Below are 22396 nucleotides of genomic sequence, written 5' to 3' on the forward strand. Positions count from 1 at the left end.
TTTTAGCATGTTATCATCTCAAGTTAGTAAGTGGTTAAAGAGGAGGTGCAATGGTTGGTTTAAGGTTTCAACTTGAATGGGTTAAGAGATACCCAGACAGCTGTTAAAACATTACTGCTGAGCATGGCTGTGAGGCTGTTTCGGGAAGAGAGTGGCATTTGAATCGGTAGACTGAGTAAGGAGCAATATGGTGGGGGGGAGGGGCACCATCCAGTAAGTTGAAGGCCTGAAAAGAACTAGGAAAAAAAAATGCAGAGGAAAAGCAAAAAAGCAAATCCTGTCTTTCTCCCTCTTTCTCTCTCTCCCTCCCTCTCCTCCGCACACTCCCATCCCCCACCCCTCCTGCCCCATTCCTCCCTCCTGGAGCTGAGATATCCATTTTCTCCTGTCTTTGGACATCAGAGCTCTAGGTTCTCCAACCCTTAGACTGCAAGACTTGCATCACCGGCCCCCCAGGTTCTCAGGCCTTCAGACTTGGACTGAGCCACGCCACCAGCTTCCCTAGTTCTCCAGAGAGTGGAGGGCAGATGGCAAGACTTCTCAGCCTCCTAAATCCCCTCACATCTATCTGTACCTATCCTATTTAGTTAGTTCTGTTTCTCTAGAGAACCCTAATTAACACAGGAGATAACTTGGGTAACTTGCCCAAAGATACACGGCTAATAAATGGCAGAGCTGAGAAACAAATCCAAGTTTGTTTGACTATAAAACCTGTGCTTTTTTCACTATACCATGGTTAATTTTTTCTACTACTACAATCAAAAAGAAAGATTACATGTCAAAGTAGGATTTATACACTTCAGGACCAACCAAACATGAACATTTCCAAAACAGAATCTAGGCAAAATGCCTCAAGTGGGAACCACTTGCTTACTATACCAAGAATCTAAACCTTGGGACCAGTCCCACCTGATATGTGTCTATGGAGAAAGAAAGAAAGCGCAAGGGAAGCATCAGGTAAATCCAGAGACGGGGAATCCTCTCTCTATTCTACTTTTATTGAGCAGGGGTCATCAGAGGCCACTGTGATAGTAACAGCAAATAGCTACAATTTATTCTGGGCCAGATACTATTCTAAGTGTGCTTCATGTATAGACTCATTTAATCCTCACAATAACAGGTACTGTCTTTAACATCCATTTTACAGAAGAAACTGGAACTTAAAGAGGTTCAATAACTTGACCTAGATCACTGCCATGGTTTGAATGTATATGTCCCTCCTAAATTCATATGCTGGAAATTAACATCCAAGGTGATAGCAATTAAGAGGGGACCTTTGGGAGGTGATTAGGCCAAGAGGGCTCTGCCCTCATGGATGGGAACAGTGCCACTATAAAAGGGTTTGAGGCTGGCTAGTCCGTTTTTGCCCTTATTCTCCTGCTGCCAAGTGAGGACACAGCAACAAGGTGCCATTTTGGGAACAGAGAGCAAGCCCTTGCCAGACACTGAATCTGCTGGTGCTTTGATCTTGGATTTCCCAGCCTCTAGAACTGTGAACAATAAATCTGTTGCTTAAAAATTACTCAGTCTAAGGTATTCTATTACAGTAGCACAAATGGACTAGGACAATTACAAACCGTTGAGTGATGGAGGCAGTGTGTCTCTGGAGCCAAGCGCCTCCCTACACCACGTTCCACTTCATGGCTGCTGCCCTTTCTTCATTCCACAGACCCTTCAGTAACCTTCAGTAACAGTGACCACAACCACCTTCCTGCAACACCTTCCACTTGGCTCTCCATGTTTCCTCTGCCCTCCCGAACTGCTCAGACTCTGTCCATTTCTGTCATCTCTGGCAGCCTCTGAACACCAGCATGTGCCAGCCTTGGTTCTGAGTCCTCTTCTATGCCTATCCACACTCACTGTCCTGGAGTGGGCTCATCCGATCCTATGGCTCTAAATGACGCTGCTATTATAACTCCCAAGTTCTTCCCAGCCCAGGCCTCTCCCCTCACCTCCAGACTATACACTCAACATCTGCACTCAGAGCTCTATCAAACACCTCTCACTAAACCTGTTCCTCCCAAGGCATCTCTATCTCACAAAATCCATCCAGTTCCTCAAATCAAAAAGGAGACAACCTTGATTAATCCATTTCTCTCACTCTCACATCTACTCCATCAACAGGTTTTCTGGGTTCCCCTCCAAAATATAATCCCACTCAGACCATGACATCATTTCATCTCTCACCTGGCCTAGCAGCCTGCTAACCGGGGTACCTGCTTCTATTCTGCACCCTTCCCCCTTCAAACCATTCTCCACCCAGCAGCCAGAGTAACTGACTTATGACAGGAATGGAACTGTGTCATTGCTACTGCACTTGGAATAAGACCTGAATGTTATCATTCCCCACAAGGTCACTGACCCCTGCCTGCCACTCCAACCTCATGTCACATTCTCCCCTCCCTCACCACTCTCCAGCCCCACTAGCCTTCTGCTCTGACACTCTGTACTTCGGTTAAAAGCTCTTCCTAGCTCTCCCAAGGGCTGGCTCCTTTTCATTCTCCTGATGGCCCTGCTGGCACAGTAGCTCACACCTGTAATCCCAGTATTTTGGGAGGCCAAGGTGGGAGGAATGCTTGAGTTCAGAAGTTTGAGGCTGCAGTGAGCTATGATCACGCCACTGCACCCTGGCCTGGGTGACAGAGTGAGACCTTGTCTCTTAATAAAAAAAAGAACTCTCTTCCTTAGATACACCTTCCAGTCCAATCTAAATAAAGTATCCCACCTATCCCAGTTCCCATTTTTCATAGCCTATTTCTTTCTTTTGCAGAACTTATTACTACCTAAAATTACCTTGATAACATATATGTCTACCGTTTGTTGTCTGTGACCCTTAGTGTTATGTTTTGTATCCTCAGTGCCTAGACTACTGTGTGGCATTTAGTGTTTGATAAATAAATTTTGATAGAATAGTAAACAAAGGGGGTCAGTATACCTAAGCCAAGAATGGGGATGGCCACTTGCCAATGATGGCACTGAGCCGCAAGACTAAAGAGAGAACACTTAAACCTGCTATTCAGGAACATTTGGTTAAACCTCCAAAAGAGGCTTCCTTCTACTCTGTGATGTGTGATATTAAAAAAAAAAAAAAAAGAATTTCAAAATCAAAATCTTTGTCAAACAGCCAAATATAAATCTCACAATAGAAATTTAAATTAACAGTTTTGATAGCTTAGGCGGAGATCGCTTCCAATATGGCCAAATAGGAAGAGCTCCAATCTGCAGCTCCCAGCAAGACCGACGCAGAAGACAGGTGATTTCTGCATTTCCAACTGAGGTACCAGGTTCATCTCACTGGGACTGGTTGGACAGTGGGTGCAGCCCACGGAGGGCGAGCCAAAGCAGGGCGGGGCATCACCTGACCCGGGAAGTACAAGGGGTTGGGGGATTTCCCTTTCCTAGTCAAGGGAAGCTGTGAGTGACTGCACCTGAAGGAATGGTACACTTCTGCCTAAATATTGCACCTTTCCCACGGTCTTCGCAACTGGCAGACTAGGAGATTCCCTCTGGTGCCTGGCTTAGTAGGTCCCACGCCCATGGAGCCCTGCTCACTGCTAGACAGCAGTCTGAGACCGACCTGGGACGCTGAAGCTTGGCTGGGGGAGGGGCGTCCGCCATTGCCGAGGCTTGAATAGGCAGTTCTATACTTACAGTGTAAACAAAGTGGCAGGGAAGCTCGAACTGCAGCCCACCGCAGCTCAGCAAGGCCTACTGCCTCTCTAGATTCCACCCCTGGGGGCAGGACATATCTGAACAAAAGGCAGCAGACAGCTTCTACAGACTTAAACATCCCTGCCTGACAGCTCTGAAGAGTGCAGGTGGTTCTCCCAGCATGGCGTTCGAGCTCCAATAACAGACAAGTGGGTCCCTGACCCCTGTATAGCCCCACTGGGAGACACCTCCTAGTAGGGGCCGACAGACACCTCATACAGACGGGTGCCCCTCTGGGATGAAGCTCCCAGAGGAAGGGTCAGGCAGCTATATTTGCTGTTCTGCAGCCTCCACTGGTGATACCCAGGCAAACAGGGTCTGGAGTGGACCTCCAGCAAACTCCAACAGACCTGCAGCTGAGGGGCCTGTTAGAAGGAACACTAACAAACAGAAAGGAATAGCATCAACATCAACAAAAAGGACATCCACACCAAAACCCCATCTGTAGGTCACCAACTTCAAAGACCAAAGGTAGATAAAACCACAAAGATGGGGAGACATCAGAACAGAAAGGCTGAAAATTCCAAAAACCAGGAATGCCTCTTCTCCTCCAAAGGAACACAACTCCTTGTCAGCAAGGGAACAAAACTTGACAGAGAATGAGTTCAACGAGTTGACAGACGTAGGATTCAGAAGGTCGGTAATAATAAACTTCTCCTAGCTAAAGGAGCATGTTCTAATCCATCACAAGGAAGCTAAAAACCTTGAAAAAAGGTTAGACAAATGGCTAACTAGAATAGTCAGTGTAGAGAAGAGCTTAAATGACCTGATGGAGCTGAAAACCACAGTACGAGAACTTGGTGAAGCATACACAAGCTTCACACTAGCCGATTCGATCAAGCGGAAGAAAGGGTATCAGTGATTGAAGATCAAATTAATGAAATAAAGTGAGAAGACAAGATTAGAGGAAAAAAGAGTGAAAAGAAATGAACAAAGCCTCCAAGAAATATGGCACTATGTGAAAAAACCAAATCTACGTTTGATTGGTGTACCTGAAAGTGGCAGGGAGAATGGAACCAAGTTAGAAAACACTCCTCAGGGTATTATCCAAGAGAACTTACCCAACCTAGCAAGGCAGGTCAACATTCAACTTCAGGAAATACAGGGAACACCACAAAGATACTCCTGGAGAAGAGCAACCCCAAGACACATAATTATCAGATTCACCAAGGTTGAAATTAAGGAAAAAATGTTAAGGGCAGCCAGGGAGAAAGGCTGGGTTACCCACAAAGGGAAGCCCATCAGACTAACAGTGGATCTATCCGCAGAAATCCTACAAGCCAAAAGTGAGTGGGGGCCGATATTCAACATTCTTAAAGAATTTTCAACCCAGAATTTCATATCCAGGCAAACTAAGCTTCATAAGTGAAGGGGAAATAAAATCATTTAAAGACAAGCAAATGCTGAGAGATTTTGTCACCACCAGGCCTGCCTTACAAGAGCTCCTGAAGGAAGTACTAAACATGGAAAGGAACAACCCGTACCAGCCACTGCAAAAACAGGCCAAATGGTAAAAGACCATTGACACTATGAAGAAACTGCATTAATGAACAGGCAAAATTACCAGCTAGCATCATAATGACAGAATCAAATTCACACATACAGGCTGGGCATGGTGGCTCATACCTGTAATCCCAGCACTTTTGGGAGGCCAAGGCAGGTGGATAATTTGAGGTCAGGAGTTCGAGACCAGACTGGCCAACATGGTGAAACCCTGTCTCTACTAAAAATACAAAAATTAGCTGGGCATGGTGGCGGGTGCCTGTAATCCCAGCTACCCAGGAGACTGAGGCAGAAGAACCTCTTGAACCTAGAAGGCGGAGGTTGCAGTGAGCCAAGATCGCATCACTGCACTCCAGCCTGGGCAACAGTGAGACTCCAACTCAAAAAAAAAAAAAAAAAATTCACACATAACAAAATTACTTAAATGTAAGTGGGCTAAATGCCCCAATTAAAAGACTAAAAGACACAGCCTGGCAAATTGGACAAAGAGTCAAGACCCATCAGTGTGCTGTATTCAGGAGACCCATCTCACATGCAAAGACAAACACAGGCTCAAAATAAAGGGATGGAGGAAGACCTACCAAGCAAATGGAAAGCAAAAAAAGCAGAGACTGCAATCCTGGTCTCTGATAAAACAGACTTTAAACCAACAATAACAAACTGGATAAAGAAAATGTGGCACATATATATACACCATGGAATACTAGGCAGCCCTAAAAAAGGATGAGTTCATGTCCTTACAGGGACATGGATGAAGCTGGAAACCATCATTTTCAGCAAACAATCACAAGGACAGAAAATCAAACACCGCATGTTCTCACTCATAAGTGGGAGCTGAACAATGAGAACACATGGACACAGGGAGGGGAACATCACACACCAGGGCCCTGCTGAGGGTGGGGAGCTGAGGGAGGGATAGCATTGAGAAATACCTAATGTAAATGATGAGTTGATGGGTGCAGCAAACCAACATGGCACATGTATACCTATGTAACAAACCTGCATGTTGTGCACCTGTACCCTAGAACTTAAAGTATAATAATAATTTAAAAAAAAAAAGTTTTGATAACTTCTTTAAAGACTTTCACCAAACTTAGCCCAGAAACAGCTAATAAAACCATGTTAATTGTGGGTTTTTTAAATTACCATGATAGCACAGATAAAAACCTACAGTCTTTTTAAGATTTAACAATTCTACCAGAATTATCTGAGAAGCAATTTTAGAGTTCCTTCCTGTAGAATGAAATCCAACATATGCTCTCTTAAGATGCCAAATAAATTGGCCAACATTCTCTTACACTGAAAATGTTTAAGTCCACTAGTTAGCGTGCACCTGGTTATACAGTTAGTTGGTATCCTTCAGAAGATTGCCCAACACTATCTGTTTACACAAAATAATTATACACTCAGATATTAAACATAAACTACACTTACATTTATGATTGTACAGACCTTTAGAAATTCAACAATGCAACCTGTATCTTTAAGACAGTCGCACTTTCAAAATAAGAATAAACTTTAAAGATTCCTGTTTTTTAAGAAGCAAAAATACATTTAAATACATAACTCCTCCATAACCTTGATCGTATATTTTAAATTACAGTCAACATAAAACGCAAGTACAGCAGCTACTATACAAACAAAATTAATGTCAAATAAAATACAATAGTATAAAATCTCACCAACCAGCCAGGTGGTAAGTCTGACTTTGAGAATGTTTGCGCTGAAGCACATGATATGGTAAAATGAGTATACCACAGCCTAGCAGGATGAGAGTACTAAGCTGGAAGTGGGATCAGGAAGGCTTGCATGGAAAGCAGGAGCCACCCCAACAAAGGAAAGTCATTTTTTTCTTTTTTTTTGAGACGGAGTCTTGCTCTGTTGCCCAGGCTGGAATGCAGTGATGTGGTCTCAGCTCACTGCAACCTCTGCCTCCCGGGTTCAAGCGATTCTCCTGCCTCAGCCTCCCGAGTAGCTGGGAATAGAGGCACGTGCCACCACACCTGGCTGGGGTTTTTTTTGTATTTTTAGTAGACACGGGGTTTCACCATGTTAGCCAGGATGGTCCCAATCTCCTGACCTCGTGATCCGCCCGCCTCAGCCTCCCAAAGTGCTGGGATTAAAGGCGTGAGCCACCATGCCCAGCCCTATTATTATTATTATTTTTTTACTAATGAAAACCTGGTAAGGTAAAGGTCCCCATCTCAAGTATCTCACATCTAGTCAAGGAGACAATGAAAAGAGGAATCGAATGACAATACAGACAAAAACGTAGGGCATTTCCTGATCCAAGCAACCCATGGCACAGACTAAGTTCAGAGACAAACAAAAAGCTACAGGAAAAAATAGCTAAACTTTCATACAAAATAGCTCATTTGGATCTCAAATACAACCAGCAGCAGGCACCCAACAAAGCCTTGTGCTATTCTTCCTCTCTCCCATCCCCTCTGCCAGATACCATATTTTGGAAGATTCTATCAAACAATTAATTAAATGACAAAGGTGTACTCCTATTTTAGGTAAAGACACAAACAAGGATCAGTATGAGAGAAGGTACTGACAATGTAATTTGAAAATAAAAGGCATTAAGATATTTTAAGTATTTCATTTTATTCTGAATAAACGTAAGGTTTCTCTAAGACTTTTTTGTTCTGTTTTGAGACGAAGTCTCGCTCTGTCGCACAGGCTGTAGTGCAGTAGCGCGATCTCCGGTCACTGCAAGCTCCGCCTGCTGGGTTGAAGTGATTCTCCTGCCTCGGCCTCCTAAATAGCTGGGATGACAGGCGTACGCCACCACACCTAGCTAAATTTTGTATTTTTAGTAGAGACAGGGTTTCACCATGTTACTCAAGCTGGTCTTGAACTCCTTTTAGTGATAGAAATACCACATCATCTCTTCCGTGCCACTGGAGGTGTGACAGCCTCAGGATGGAGCCCAGAAGAGCCCACTATACATGTCAGTGACTCAGGTAAATGGAACACCACCCATTATAAACACAGCACCCAAAAGGAGTACAGATGCACTTTTAATTTTTTTTTTAAGAGACAAGGTCTCACTCTGTCACCCAAGCTGGAGTGTAGTGGCACAATCAGAGCTCACTGCAGCCTCTAACTCCTAGTCTTAAGCAATCCTCCCACCCCAGCCTCCCAAGTAGCTGGGGCAACAGGTGTACACAGTTAGTTTTTTAAATTTTTATTCTGCAGAGATGAAGTCTCGCTATGTTGTCAGGCTGGTCTCAAACTCATGTCCTTGAACAATCCTCCCACTCACACCTTCCAAAGAAGCCTCCAAAAGTGCCGGGATTACACGTGTGAACCACTGTGCCCCACCCCAAATACACTTTACGACCATACCATCAATATAGAGAATGAGGGATTCGGACGCAATAAATATGAAAACCTTGTCCTTCAGCATTCAATTCCAATGAGCACAAACTAACTACTCTGACCAAAAATGGGTGACTAACTCTTCTAACTCTATTTTACCAGCTCCTACAAAATAAGAAATTATTGATAGTCACAAAAGTTTACAACCTGTTTAAAAATATCTAGTTTATGATCACTTATTTAAATGATTTTATAAATCCCAGTCACAAAAAAGAACTGATCCCTTTACAAGCCAAAAATGCCAAATTATTTTATCATTAAAAAAAAAAAAAAGACTGAAGGGCAAAGTGGCTCACATCTGTACTCCGAGCACTTTGGGAGGCCAAGGTAGGCAGTCTGCTTGAGTCCATGAGTTCAAGACCAGCCTAAGCAACAAGCAAAATACAAAAATTAGCTGGGCAGGGTGGTGCACACCTGCAGTACCAGCTATTCGGGAGGCTAAGGTGGGGAAATTGCTTGAGCCTGGAAGGTAGAGGCTGCAGTGAGCCAAGATTACACCACTGAACTACAGCCTGGGTAATAACGGTGAGACCTTGTCTCCAAAAAAAAAAGACTAAGAAATCAAATAGACACAAGATAAAGTAGAAGAACATTAGTTCATACTCTAGAACTTTCCAAAAACTCTCATTAACAAAAAGAAAGCAGTTTTAAAATGAACTACATTCCTTTTTTTTCAGACACGGTCTCACCCTATGTCACCCAGTGGTGTGACTGCCTTGAGACCTCCTGGGCTCAAGGAATCCTCTGCCTTATCCTCCCGAGTAACTGGGACTACAGGTGCACGCCAACATGCACAGCTAACTTTTTTAGTTTTTCTTGTGTAGAGATGGTTTTGCTATGTGCATCAGGCTGGTTTTGAACTCCTGGCCACAAGCAATACTCCCACCTCAGCCTCAAGAGGTGTTGGGATTACAGGTGTGAGCCACGGCGCCCAGCCTGCATGCCTCTCTTACTGGGAAAGACCAATGATATCTCATTCTACTTCTCTTTTACTTACTATTGTTCAGCAAGTACCTTTTAATTAGCTACCTTATAAATGCCATGCAAATTACCTTTGCCCCTAATGATGGCTAATGAAAGAAAACTATGTTATAGAGTGAATTTCCAGAAAGTGATGACTCCTGGAAGAATGACCAATCTTACGCTGTCATCATCCTCATGAGTGGCAGGTGCAGTCAGGCTCAGGTATCCCCCACAACCCAAAATCGCTGAGGGCTCCTCCAACCTTTGGCTCACAGAGATACTTAAGCACTTGAACAACTTAAAATCTCACTGCCAAGTCTGGTACCAATGTGAGAAGTAATTCTATAGTCACTTTAAATAAATCATTCAGATAGCAGCTAAGAACAATGTGTTACCTAAACCAGTAACATGATACACATAAAAGCAGACTTAGAACAATTACCATCATCTCGATTAATCTTATGATTGAAATGTTTAATCATTCATTTCACTTGTAATCATTATCTTTTATCACTGACCAAACATGCAGTTTTAATGCCCTCCTTCTATTATTTATATTGGACATTTTAGGGTTACACTCTAAAGTTACATTATACATTTCATTGGAATTTTAAATAAGCCCTTAAATTTTAAAAACCTAATCACTATATTCACATCTGCCCTATTTGCATAAAGAAACACTAGAAGGATTCATACAAAATTAATACAAGCAGTTACTTATGTGGTGGGACACAAGGGTGACAACGGAGGAATGGGGTGAGCCTTCTCAATGGACACCTTTCTATACTGTTCAGTATTTTGAGCCATCTCAGTACAATACCTATTCAAAGCAAACTTATTGCTACAGAAGCTGCCTGAAAATTTTATCACCTACTACACGAATGAATTATCCTGTCAGAATTCTGTTTTCAGTTTACATAAAAAGAGACATAAGACCAATACAGTTGATGTTATTTTTAACCCCATATATGAGTATACTGGATAACATGTACTCTGAACTCACAGATTCTTGTTTTAAAAAATAAGACTCTGGTTTTTCTTTTTTTTTTTTTTAAATCTTAAGGATTCAGGCTTTGGAATACAAGGTGCACCTCCCTCCTGATAATTCATTTCTAAGACTTTCAACACATATTTTGGCCCTGTTGCCTAAACCAGTACTAAGTCCTAAATAGTATTTTCAATGTGCTAAACCAATTGAGTTAATCCACAGTCACAACTATGGCTTTCCTAGTACTTATCCACTCAAGAGAGAAGCAGGAATGGAGGAGCACACAAACCAGAGTGAAAAACAAAAGAGGCAAGGAAGAGACTGACTGGCTTCCCTCTTCCTCCGCATTCTGAACAGGTTAGAAAGACTTTCACCTTCTCCCATAGGTCTGTCTGCCTTCATTTAAACCAAGATAGCAACTTCCTGTTCCCTGGTCCCTAGCAGCATTTACATACCCTTTCCTGAACTATTTTCCACAGCACACCTAGCTTTTCAATGACATAATTTGTGTTACTATTTTAAATGTCTTAAAACCACAGTTACCCACAGGGAACTAACTCGTCTGCCTGTGCTCTCCAAAACTCCAGCCCACAGCCACCTTGATGTTTGATAGTCATGCCCCACACCCGAGGATGATCGAGGAAAAGTGTACATTTGGCCGGGCGTGGTGGCTCACACCTGTAATCATAGTACTTTGGGAGGCCGAGGCAGGCAGATCACGAGGTCAGGAGACCGAGACCATCCTGGCTAAGATGGTGAAACCCAGTCCACCAAAAATACAAAAGATTAGCTGGGTGTGGTGGTGGGTGCCTGCAATCCCAGCTACTCAGGAGGCTGAGGCAGGAGAATCGCTTAAACCAGGGAGGCAGAGGATGCAGTAAGCCGAGATCGCACCACTGCACCCCAGCCTGGGCGACAGAGCAAGACTCGTCTCGAAAAAAAAAAAAGAAAGAAAAAAAAGAAAAGCAAAATTATTTTAAGATTTTTAAGAATAATGTGCAAAAATAACAGATCCCACATCAATCACAGATATTTGGAATTCCACACTACTCCATCTTTATATTAGTTAATAAAATCTGATCTTTTATTTTATTTATGTATTTTTCAGAGACAGTATCTCGCTCTGTCACCCAGGCTAGAGTGCAGTGGCGCAATCTCGCTCACTGCAACCTCTGCCTCCCAGGTTCAAAAGGGTCTCCTGCCTTAGCCTCCCACACAGCTGGGATTACAGGCACCGTCCCCCCACCACGCCCAGCTAATTTTTGTATTTTAGTAGAGACAGGGTTTCACTATGTTGGCTGGGCTGGTCTTAAACTCCTGAACTCAGATGATATTCCCGCCTCAGCCTCCTAAAGTGCTGGGATTACAGGCGTGAGCTACCACGCCCAGCCCTAATCTAACCCATAAATCAGAATTAGGCCGGGCGCGGTGGCTCAAGCCTGTAATCCCAGCACTTTGGGAGGCCGAGACGGGCGGATCACGAGGTCAGGAGATCGAGACCATCCTGGCTAATACGGTGAAACCCCGTCTCTACTAAAAATACAAAAAACTAGCCGGGCGAGGTGGCGGGCGCCTGTGGTCCCAGCTACTCGGGAGGCTGAGGCAGGAGAATGGCGGGAACCCGGGAGGCGGAGCTTGCAGTGAGCTGAGGTCCGGCCACTGCACTCCAGCCCGGCGACAGAGCAAGACTCCGTCTCAAAAAAAAAAAAAAAAAAAAAAAATCAGAATTAAATTCATAAAAGACATGACATTGAAATATAAATACCTTCACAAATGAAACTTGAGGGTGTTCTTTAGCTAACTCTGCCATAACTTCGTTCATCTGTGCACACTGTGGAGCCCATGGTGCCCAGAAATGGACCACAAGGAGGGATCTGTAAATCAATTAAATGCATTGATTTAAAATTATAACAATTTTGGAAATAAACAAATACTGATATAGATTAAATTACCAAAAAGAAAAAAAAAACTTTAAAAGAACTGCCTAAAGTTTTTCATATTGCTAGAATTTTGTTGTATACAACACTGGGATGTAAAAGCACTCTGCAAAGTCTTGAGACTTTCAGATAAATTTTCAAGTCAATGGCATTTTGAGTCAAGCCCATTTGAAGTAGATCTGAATATTCATCCACATCAATTAAAAGTCATGTAAATCACTGTTGTTGGGAGTGTAAATCAGTTCAACCATTGTGGAAGACAGTGTAGCAACTCCTCAAGGATCTAGAACCAGAAATACCATCTGACCCAGCAATCCCATTACTGGGTATATACCCTAAAGATTATAAATCATTCTACTATAAAGACACATGCACACATGTTTATTGCAGCACTATTTACAATATCAAAGACTTGGAACCAACCCAAATGCCCATCAATGATAGACTGGATAAAGAAAATGTGGCACATATATACTATGGAATACTATGCAGTCATAAAAAGGAATGAGTTCATGTCCTTTGCAGGGACATGGATGAAGCTGGAAGCCACCATTCTCAGCAAACTAACACAGGAATAGAAAAACAAATGCTGCATGTTCTCACTCATAAGTGAGAGGTGAACAATGAGACCATATGGATACAGGGAGGGGAATATCACACACCGGGGCCTGTCAGGGGGTAGGGGCCAAGGGGAGGGAAAGCATTAGGACAAACACCTAATGTATACAGGGTTTAAAACCTAGATGATGGGTTGACAGGTGCAGCAAACCACCATGGAACATGTATACCTATGTAAGAAACCTGCATGTTCTGCACATGTATCCCAGAACTTAAAGTAAACAAAACTAAAAAAAAAGCCAGGTAAATCAACTATATTTTCAGACCCCTGGGCAAAGTGGAAACTGAATTTCCGTATTAATGGCACGATGTTTGTGAAAAATGGTTGTAGACACATTATTACTAGTAATATCATTATTTACTTTTTAAATGTGGTATAGTGATGAAGAGACATAACCGTGGCCATAGAAACAATAGTAAGTGTTGAAAATGAAGGCATGCCAGTGGAAAACGAGGAAAAGAATAGAACTGCTTTCACAAAGACATTCTTTTATACTTTTTAATATTATGCTACAAAAGATTTTTCCAGGCCTGGCACAGTGGCTCACACCTGTAATCCCAGCACTTTGGGAAGCCGAGGCAGGCAGATCACTTGAGGTCAGCAGTTCAAGCCCAGCCTGGCTAACATGGTGAAACCCCATCTCTACTAAAAATACAAAAAATTAGCCAGGTGTGTTGATGTATGCCTGTAATCCCAGCTACTCAGAAGGCTGAGGCAGAAGAACTGTTTGAACCCGGGAGGCAAGAGGTTGCAGTGAGCTGAGATCACACCACTGCACTGCAGCCTGGGCAGCAGAGCAAGACTCTGTCTCAAAAAAAAAAAAAAAAAGGGATTTTTATAGGCCAGGCAAGGTGGCTCATGCCTGTAATCAGCATTTTGGGAGGCTAAGGTGGAAGGATCACTTGAGCCCAGGGGGTCGAGGTTGCAATGAGCTATGATCGTACCACTACACTCCACTGTGGGCAACAGAGTAAGACCCATTAAAAAAATAATAATAATAAATTTCTAAACATTTGTAGTATGAACACACAGAATAGATTAATAACTCAGTATCTACTTTAGTTAGCTTTCATACAAAATTATCTTGGCAAAGATATCTATGGTCATATCCAACTGAAAAATCCTTCAGTTTTATGGAATTCTGTTCAAATATAATACCACCTCCCAAAAAAAAACTGAAAAATCACGAACAGAAATATGTTCTATGGCAAAAAGAAACAAGGACAACTAACCTATGGGTAAAGAAAGGAATAACAAACTGTAAAAACCAATCAAATAACACCAGTGAGAAGAGAATAAGCCTACAATAAAGTGTCAGGAAAGCAGAAGCAAAGAGCAGCATGAGGATTTCGAAGGTAGAAAGGACAGGATTTGGTGACAGATGAGGCGGTCTACAGCTGACTCCAAGTTCTGGCTTAGAGACTGACGGCTAGTGGCGAAACTATGCCTCAAATCATAGTGCAGAAGCTGCCAACCTGAGGAAAGGAAGTTTAATGGGCTGTTAGCATGATGTCTAGACCTCAGGGAAGAAGTCTGCACTTGATATACAGATTTGGGAATCAAGAAAGGAACAGTGCCGGCACCAAACTGCAAAGGGATACAGAGGGACACAGAAGAGACCCGAGGTCAGCGCCTCAGGGGGCTTAGCAACATTCAGTTACGACAGATGGAGGAGAAGGAATTCATGTAGTGAAGCAGAGAAGGGATCCTAGGCGGTACTGGAAGACTAAAGGGTCTCAAAGAAGTCAACAGAAGAGTGTCAAGAGGGAGTGACAATCATCCAATGCAGTGGGAAAGGGCAACTAACAGAGTAACTTCAATAGAATAGCAGAAGCACAGGTCAGACTGCAGTCCACTGAGGACTGAAGTGAAGATGAGGAAGGAGAGATATACTCTAAGAGATCTGTACAGGCAGAGGGAAAGACAAAATCAAGGAATGGGCTTTTTTAATACAAGAAAATCTTCATATGTTTACTTTACCAGGGGATAGTGCAAATGGAGAGGGAAAGGCTGTAGACACAAGATAGCTGAGGATGCAAGGACTCAGAAGAGGCAGGAGAGGGGAAATCCAGAGCAGAGAAGAGCTTACCTTGCAGAAGAAGGAGGCAGTCTCCTCTGAGTCAGGAGCCAAGGAATTAAGAATGGGTAAGGCTACAAATAAATGGTAAGTGTTGGGATAGGTAAGAGTGGAAGGAGGGCTCGGGGAGATACTACCTGAAGTCCTGTTTTCTCTCAGGTGGGAAGCAAGGTCATTTGTCGAAACGTAGGAAAATAGAGAGCAGAGACCACTGGTAGGACTGAGGAAGGGAGAGTGTCCACAGGCACACAAAAGGAAAGCAGGATGCTCCAAATAAAGACCCACCTAAGGCAGGGAAGGACACATTCTAGGAGCCCCCAATCACTGGCTGTTAATTTGCATCCAGCACAACTCAGCAACTTCAATGGTTAAGTAGGTGGCGCCTCAGGTCCAAGGCAAAGACTGTGCTGTTTCAATCAAGCACTGTTTCATTTTCCTCCTGTGCATTCAGCTAGATTACATTTTTCAGTCTTTTCCTTGCAGTTGTCTGGGGCCCTGGAACTGAATTCTGGCCCCTAAAACTAGAACACAGGCCTGACCCCTCAAAACCCTCCCTCAGAAGCCTCTGCCCACCATAGCCTCCAGCAATGAAGAGGATCCAGGGAGGCTCCATTGCCTAAGGATGGTGAGAACAAAACAGAGGTTCAGAGGCCTCAAGCAAGAATGCTCACGGCAGCCCTATACATAGTAACTCAAAACTGGAAATTAGCCAGATGCCCGCCAATGGGGGAAAGTGACAGACATTCATACAACGGAATGTAACTTAGCAATAAAAAGGAACCAACTACAAACACAGGCAATGACATGGATGAAGCTCAAAAATATGTGAGCAAAAGATGCCACAGACAAAGAACTGTATGATTCCACTCACACAAAGTCCAAGAGCAGGGAAAACTCATCTACGGTGACAGTAAGAAATCAGTCGTTTGGGTAAAGGGGATAGAAAACTTCCTGGGTTCTACATTCTTCCTGTGAATGGTGGTTATTGGTATGTATACAATTGTGAAAATTCATCACATCTGATGATTAAGATCTGTGCATTTTGTTACTGTATGTAACACTTCAACTTCTTTATAAAGCTGGGATACCATTTTTCACCAAATTGACCAAAAAAAATTTTTTTTTCTCTTTTTTTGAGACAGGGTCTTACTTTACTGCCTGGAGTGCAAGGCAAGTGTAACCTTGACTTTCTGGGCTCGGGTGATCCTCCCACTTCCGCCTCCCAGACTACAGCCATATTTTGTTCTTTGTAAAGTTGGGGTTTCGCCAATGCCCAGGCTGGCCTCAAACTCCTGAGCTCAAGCAATCAATCCAGCTGCATTCACCTCTCAAAGCACTGGGATTACAGGCATGAGCCACCATGCCCAGCCAACAAAAGGACTGTTTAAATCATAATATTCAATGATAAAAAGGACGACGAGAAGTACTTTCATGTCCTAACGGTAAAAATTAAATTGGGACCTTTCAGAAATTTCTCACACATGAGTATCAATCCTAAGGAGTAATTAAGAGAAAAAGATTTTCTGTATGTGGATATTTTCCCACTATTTTATGTAGCAAATCAGAAAAATCTGATGCTCAATAATAGTTTTTAAATGGTCATAAGAAAATATTATAAAGCCATTACAAATCAAATTTTCAAAGAACTTTCAATGCCACAGTAATACTAATATAACTACATTTTTCAAAAATTAAAGTAGGTTACCAAACTTTATAACAGTATGAGCCCAAATAAGTAAAAAAGAAAAAAAGAGAGTATGCTATAGAAACAGAATTCATTTCAGTTTCATTATTACTAACATGACTTTGAAGAGTAATTTAACTTCCACATCTGTAAAATAGCAATAACCAACACTCTGGGATGTTGAGAAGATGAAACAAAAATATAAAACATTTGAAAACATTAAAACATGATATTGTTAGTTGAAATTATCCACAATATTCTCCTATTTAATGCTTAACTTCCATTTCTCAATTAAGCACATAATGTCCAGTATTATAAGGACATACTATATCTGAAACAAATATAAACGTTATCCCCTTTTGGATTATATGTTACAGTATTCTTTCCATCTTAATGGATAGCCCCGTATGCCTGGTGCACTGTTGGAGAAAAACATCAGACAAAAACCACATTCAAATCCTGACTAATGTAATTTTAGACAATGTAATAAACGTCAGCTCTTCATCAGCAAATAGTTGTTTTTCAATTATTATAGTATTCTGCTACTACATTCATCTGCAGATAATACCAGCTACTGCTTATTAAACATATCATATACTAAACCTGCTTACTCTGCAAATGGATATTAATAACCCCATTGTACAGACCAGCTGAGATTTCAGCAACTCATGTAAATATCTGATTCAATTACTTAAAAGAAAAAAATTTCAATTCATGTCAAATTTTAAAATTGGAGAAGCAATGATTTGGAAAGTAGATTTAAAATTATTACATCAACACAAGTACTAAAATTCGGGCACTTTTTGTTTGTTTTTTGAGACAGGGTCTCACTCTGTCACCCAGGCTGGAGTATAGTGGCAGGATCACAGCTCACCGCAGCCTGGAACTCCTGGGCTCAAACAATCCTCCCACCTCAGCCTCCTGAGTAGCTGGGGACTACAGGTATGCATCACCATGCCTGGCTACTTTTTTTATTTTTTGTAGAGATGGGTTCTCACTATGTTGTCCAAGCTAGTCTCAAACTCCTGGCCTCAAGTCATCCTTCCAAAGTGCTGGGATTGCTGGTGTGAGCCACCACAATATTCTCTTTTTTTTTTTTTTTTTTTTGAGACGGAGTCTCGCTCTGTCGCCCGGGCTGGAGTGCAGTGGCCGGATCTCAGCTCACTGCAAGTTCCGCCTCCCGGGTTTATGCCATTCTCCTGCCTCAGCCTCCCGAGTAGCTGGGACTACAGGCGCCCGCCACCTCGCCCGGCTAGTTTTTTTTTTTTTTTTGGTATTTTTTAGTAGAGACGGGGTTTCACCGTGTTAGCCAGGATGGTCTCGATCTCCTGACCTCGTGATTTGCCCGTCTCGGCCTCCCAAAGTGCTGGGATTACAGGCTTGAGCCACCACGCCCGGCCCACAATATTCTTAAATGTCTCCATCTTCACCAAAAAAGCTGCAGAAATTTGCTCCTTCCCCAGATGCCACACATCGTTTCTCGTGTGTCCGTTTAAAATAGTCACTAAGGAAAGTGTACATTGTTTCCTGGGTCATTTCAAGTACAGACCAGTGGCAAGGATACATCCAAATGGTATTCACATTTAAACTTTTATCTATTTTGGCCAGGCGCGGTGGCTCATGCCTGCAATCCCAGCACGCTGGGAGGCCAAAGCGGGCAGATCACGCGAGGTCAGCAGTTCAAGACCAGCCTGGCCAACATGGTGAAACTCATCTCTACTAAAAATGCAAAAAGTAGCCAGGAGTGGTGGTGAGTACCTGTAATCCCAGCTACTTGGAAGGCTGAGGCATGAGAATCGTTTGAACCCATGAGGCGGAGGTTGCAGTGAGCCAAGATTGTGCCACTGCACTCCACTCCAGCCTGGGCAACAGAGAGAGACTGTCTCAAAAAAAAAAAAAAAAAACTTTTATCCATTTTGATAGTTTAAGGACTTTTTAAAACATGAAGCATTTAAAACAAACATATAAAACACATAGACAAAACAGTCTTTTCAGGTGATGGTAAATTCAAAACGTTTACTTAGGGCAGGTCCACACAAGACCACCTGCTCATTTCAAGAGGTCACTTCTGGTGACTCCCGTGATTGTGCTGATCTGTACTGGATGAGTCAGAGCCCAGCTTCCATCAGTGAGTAAATGTCACATGTCCCCCCGACAACCCCTGCTTTTTTTCCTTAACAATTTCCCAGGTAAACCTGAAATGCCTAAAGAGCTGTGTTATTTCATCACCCCCATAAAGTATTTCTAACCATTAGTCAGTAACTCTCACCCCTCCCCCTTTCCAAAGGCAACACCCCATCTCACCTGCACTCTCCATTGCAAAATCAGAGTATACTACTTGCCTCTAATTCAAATTCAGTCAGCAAAATTTCACTCCATTTAGATCAACAGTGCTGGTCACGGGGGCTCAAGCCTGTAATCCCAATACTTTACAAGGCCGAGGCAGGTGAATCACTTGAGCTCAGGAGTTCCAGAGACCAGCCTGGGCAACATGAAGAAACCCTGTCTCGCCGGGCGCGGTGGCTCAAGCCTGTAATCCCAGCACTTTGGGAGGCCGAGACGGGCGGATCACGAGGTCGGGAGATCGAGACCATCCTGGCTAACACAGTGAAACCCCGTCTCTACTAAAAATACAAAAAAAAAAAAAACTTAGCCGGGCTAGGTGGCGGGCGCCTGTAGTCCCAGCTACTCGGGAGGCTGAGGCAGGAGAATGGCGTAAACCCGGGAGGCGGAGCTTGCAGTGAGCTGAGATCCGGCCACTGCACTCCAGCCTGGGTGACAGAGCAAGACTCCGTCTCAAAAAAAAAAAAAAAAGAAACCCTGTCTCTACGAAAAATACACAAATTAGCCCAGCGTGGTAGACCGCACGTGTAGTCCCAGCTACTCAGGAGGCTGTGGTGGGAGGATCGCCTGAACCCAGGAGGTAGAGGCTGCAGTGAGCCGAGATCACGCCACTGCACTCAGCCTGGGCAACAGAGCAACAGCCTGTTTTGAAAACAAAACAAAACAAAATCTGGATCAATAAGCATTTTTGGCCAGATGTGGTAGCTCACACCTGTAATCCCAACCCTTTAGTAGGCTGAGGAGGATAGATCGCTTGAGTCCAGAAGGTCGAGACAAGGCTGGGCAACGCGGAGAGACCTCGTTTCTACAAAAAAAATATAAAAATTAGCCGGGCGTGGTGGTGAGCACCTGTGGTCCCAGCTACTCCAGAGGCTAAGATGCGAGGATGAGGTGGGTGGATCACTTGAGCCTGGGAGGCGGAGGCTGCAGGGAGGCGTGATCACTCCCCTACACTGCAGCCTAGGTGACTGAGCCAGACCCTGTCTCAAAAACAAAACAAAACAAAGTATATTTTGCCTGTGAATTCCATGAACCACTCTGCTTCCTACCTAAGGGCCAACATCTACTGAGTGTTTCCTGCATCCTAGGCATTGTATTAATTGTATTTTACATACGTCATCTCATTTAACCCTCACAACAACCCTGAGGTACTAATAGGTGCTGATCTATTTCATCGTTGGGAAACTGAGGCTTGGGTATGAAATGTGCCCAGGGGTTACACGGCTAGTGAGTGGCTGCGGTGGGACTGGCTCCCAGGCAATCCGACAAAAGAGCTCCCGTAGCAACCGCTATTAATACAACTAAGAGAACAACTCAGTCTTTGGAGTAGTCTACAATGTGAGGTGGTATTACCACGGGGAGTCCACGCGCAGACCTTTCCCCGCAAACACGCACGCCAGTAAGCATTTACTCGTAAGCATGCTTGCAGTTCAGAGCTTCTAGTCCACCCAGAAAACGTTTTCTATGCATTCCTATGGATCTCCTTTTGTCTTCCCGGGATGGAAGACTTGCCACCGGCGCCAAATCTGAACAGACTCTCTCTCACCACACCAGTTCATGCAACAGGAAACCTCTGTCTCCGGCAACAGGTTCGGTCTGAAGACTGAGGCTACCTGCTGACCAACAAACTTTAAAGGCTGACTTCAAAAGGCAGCCAGGCCTAGCTAATGCAGCGGGGCCTTCCCCAGCCGCTCTTCCTGCGACAGGGGCGTTCCTGAAGGGAGGCTGAAGAGGAATGGGCCGACGACGGGTCTGCAGCTCCCTCCCGGCGGGCACAGGAAAGGTGGAGCCCGCAGCCATGGGTCCCCGCTCCGTGGCGCGGTGGGCCGGGGTCTCGGCACCGCCCCGTCCCCCGCCCCGCCGCTGCGGCAAGGCTGAGTCACCGCCTCCGTCCCGCTGCGGGGCCGCCCAGGCCAGAGGACGGGAAGGTCGCGTCCCCCGGGCTTGGACAGCCGTCGGGGTCGGAGCGAGGGCCGGGGCCGGGGCTGCGAGAAAAGCCTCGAGCCCTGCTCGCTGTTCCGGGGCGGGGAGCCCGCGGTTCGGGCCAGTCAGCGCCGGAGGCTCGGGGGAATCCACGGGTGGCGCCGGGCCCGGTCCCCCGAGGCCGAAGCGAGCCGGGCGCCAAGGAGCCGGGCTGGGCCACCCGCCGCCCCACACCGGCCCGGTCTCGCGGCCACTCCCGGCCCGGTCTCGCGGCCTCTCCCGCCGGCTCCTCACTCCTGCCACTCGCCGCCTCGCTTACTTGGCTTTGAGGCGCAGCAGCTCCTCAAACTGCCCGGCTGAGCCGACCTCCTCCAGCGCCGCTACAGCTGCCTCAGCCGCCCCCGCCGCCATGCTGCCGCCGCCAGACAGAAGCAATCGCGTGCCGGCGGCCGGATGTAGGCGGGGCCGCGGAGAGCTTAGCGGCTGCGCGAGGGAAAGCCCCGCCCCTGCCTGCGCTGACGCTACAGAGCCTGAGAAATCCCAGAAAGGGCCTCGGCCGCGGGCGCTGAATCCCGCTGGGTGGCTCTGGATCCCGCTGGGTGGCTCTGGATCCCGCTGAGGGGCTCGGACCCTGCCAGGTCTGGGCACTCCGCTGCGGACCTCCTGGCTTCCGGAGTTCATGGCTGTCATGGTTCCTGGCTGTCAGGGCTGTCGGGGCTCCCTGGCTGTAGTGGCTCCTGGCTGTAGGCGCTCCTGGCCCTATAAGGACTTCTGGCTATAGTGGCTTCTGGCCGTCCAGGCCCCTGGCTGTAGGGGTTCCTGGCTGTCGGGACCCCTGGATGTCGGGGTTCCTGGCTGTAGGGGCTCCTGGCTGTAGGCGCTCCTGGCTATAGTGGCTTCTGGCTGTCGGGACCCCTGGATGTCGGGGTTCCTGGCTGTAGGGGCTCCTGGGTGTCAGGGTTCCTGGCTGTCAGGACTCCTGGTGGTAGAGGCTTCTGGCTGTCGGGTTCCTGGCTGTCGGGGTGACTGGGTGTCGGGGCTCCTGGTGTTAGGGTTTCTGGCTATAGTAGGGGCTCCTGGGTGTCAGGGTTCCTGGCTGTCAGGGCACTTGACTCCTTAGGCTCCTGGCTTTTGGGGCTCCAGACCTTCCTTGCACTTCCTGTGTCTCCTGGGTCTGCAATAGTGAGAAGGGGCCGGTGGAGGAGTGGGGGTGAGACGTGAGTGAAAGTGAAATCAGATGTGTACATTTAGGAAGCTGAAA

General features: G+C 45.2%; 1 protein-coding gene across 2 annotated transcripts in view; it reads right to left on the reverse strand.

Annotated features, from left to right (window-relative positions):
• LOC105470768 (glutaredoxin 3) overlaps positions 1 to 21613 on the reverse strand; it is a 43888-nt gene extending 22275 nt beyond the window's left edge. Inside the window, exons 1-2 of one of the 2 annotated variants that reach the window (XM_071068915.1) lie at positions 21455 to 21613; positions 12318 to 12426 (exon numbers count right to left, since the gene is read on the reverse strand). In XM_071068915.1, the coding sequence (XP_070925016.1) occupies positions 12318 to 12426; positions 21455 to 21546 (201 nt within the window). In that variant the 5' untranslated portion in view covers positions 21547 to 21613. The remainder of the gene's footprint in view (positions 1 to 12317; positions 12427 to 21454) is intronic. The other variant, XM_071068916.1, reaches the window with a different exon arrangement.
• Between the last annotated feature and the right edge of the window lie 783 nt (positions 21614 to 22396).

The sequence above is a fragment of the Macaca nemestrina genome, chromosome 9 (assembly GCF_043159975.1).
Source record: "Macaca nemestrina isolate mMacNem1 chromosome 9, mMacNem.hap1, whole genome shotgun sequence".
Taxonomy (NCBI): domain Eukaryota; kingdom Metazoa; phylum Chordata; class Mammalia; order Primates; family Cercopithecidae; genus Macaca; species Macaca nemestrina.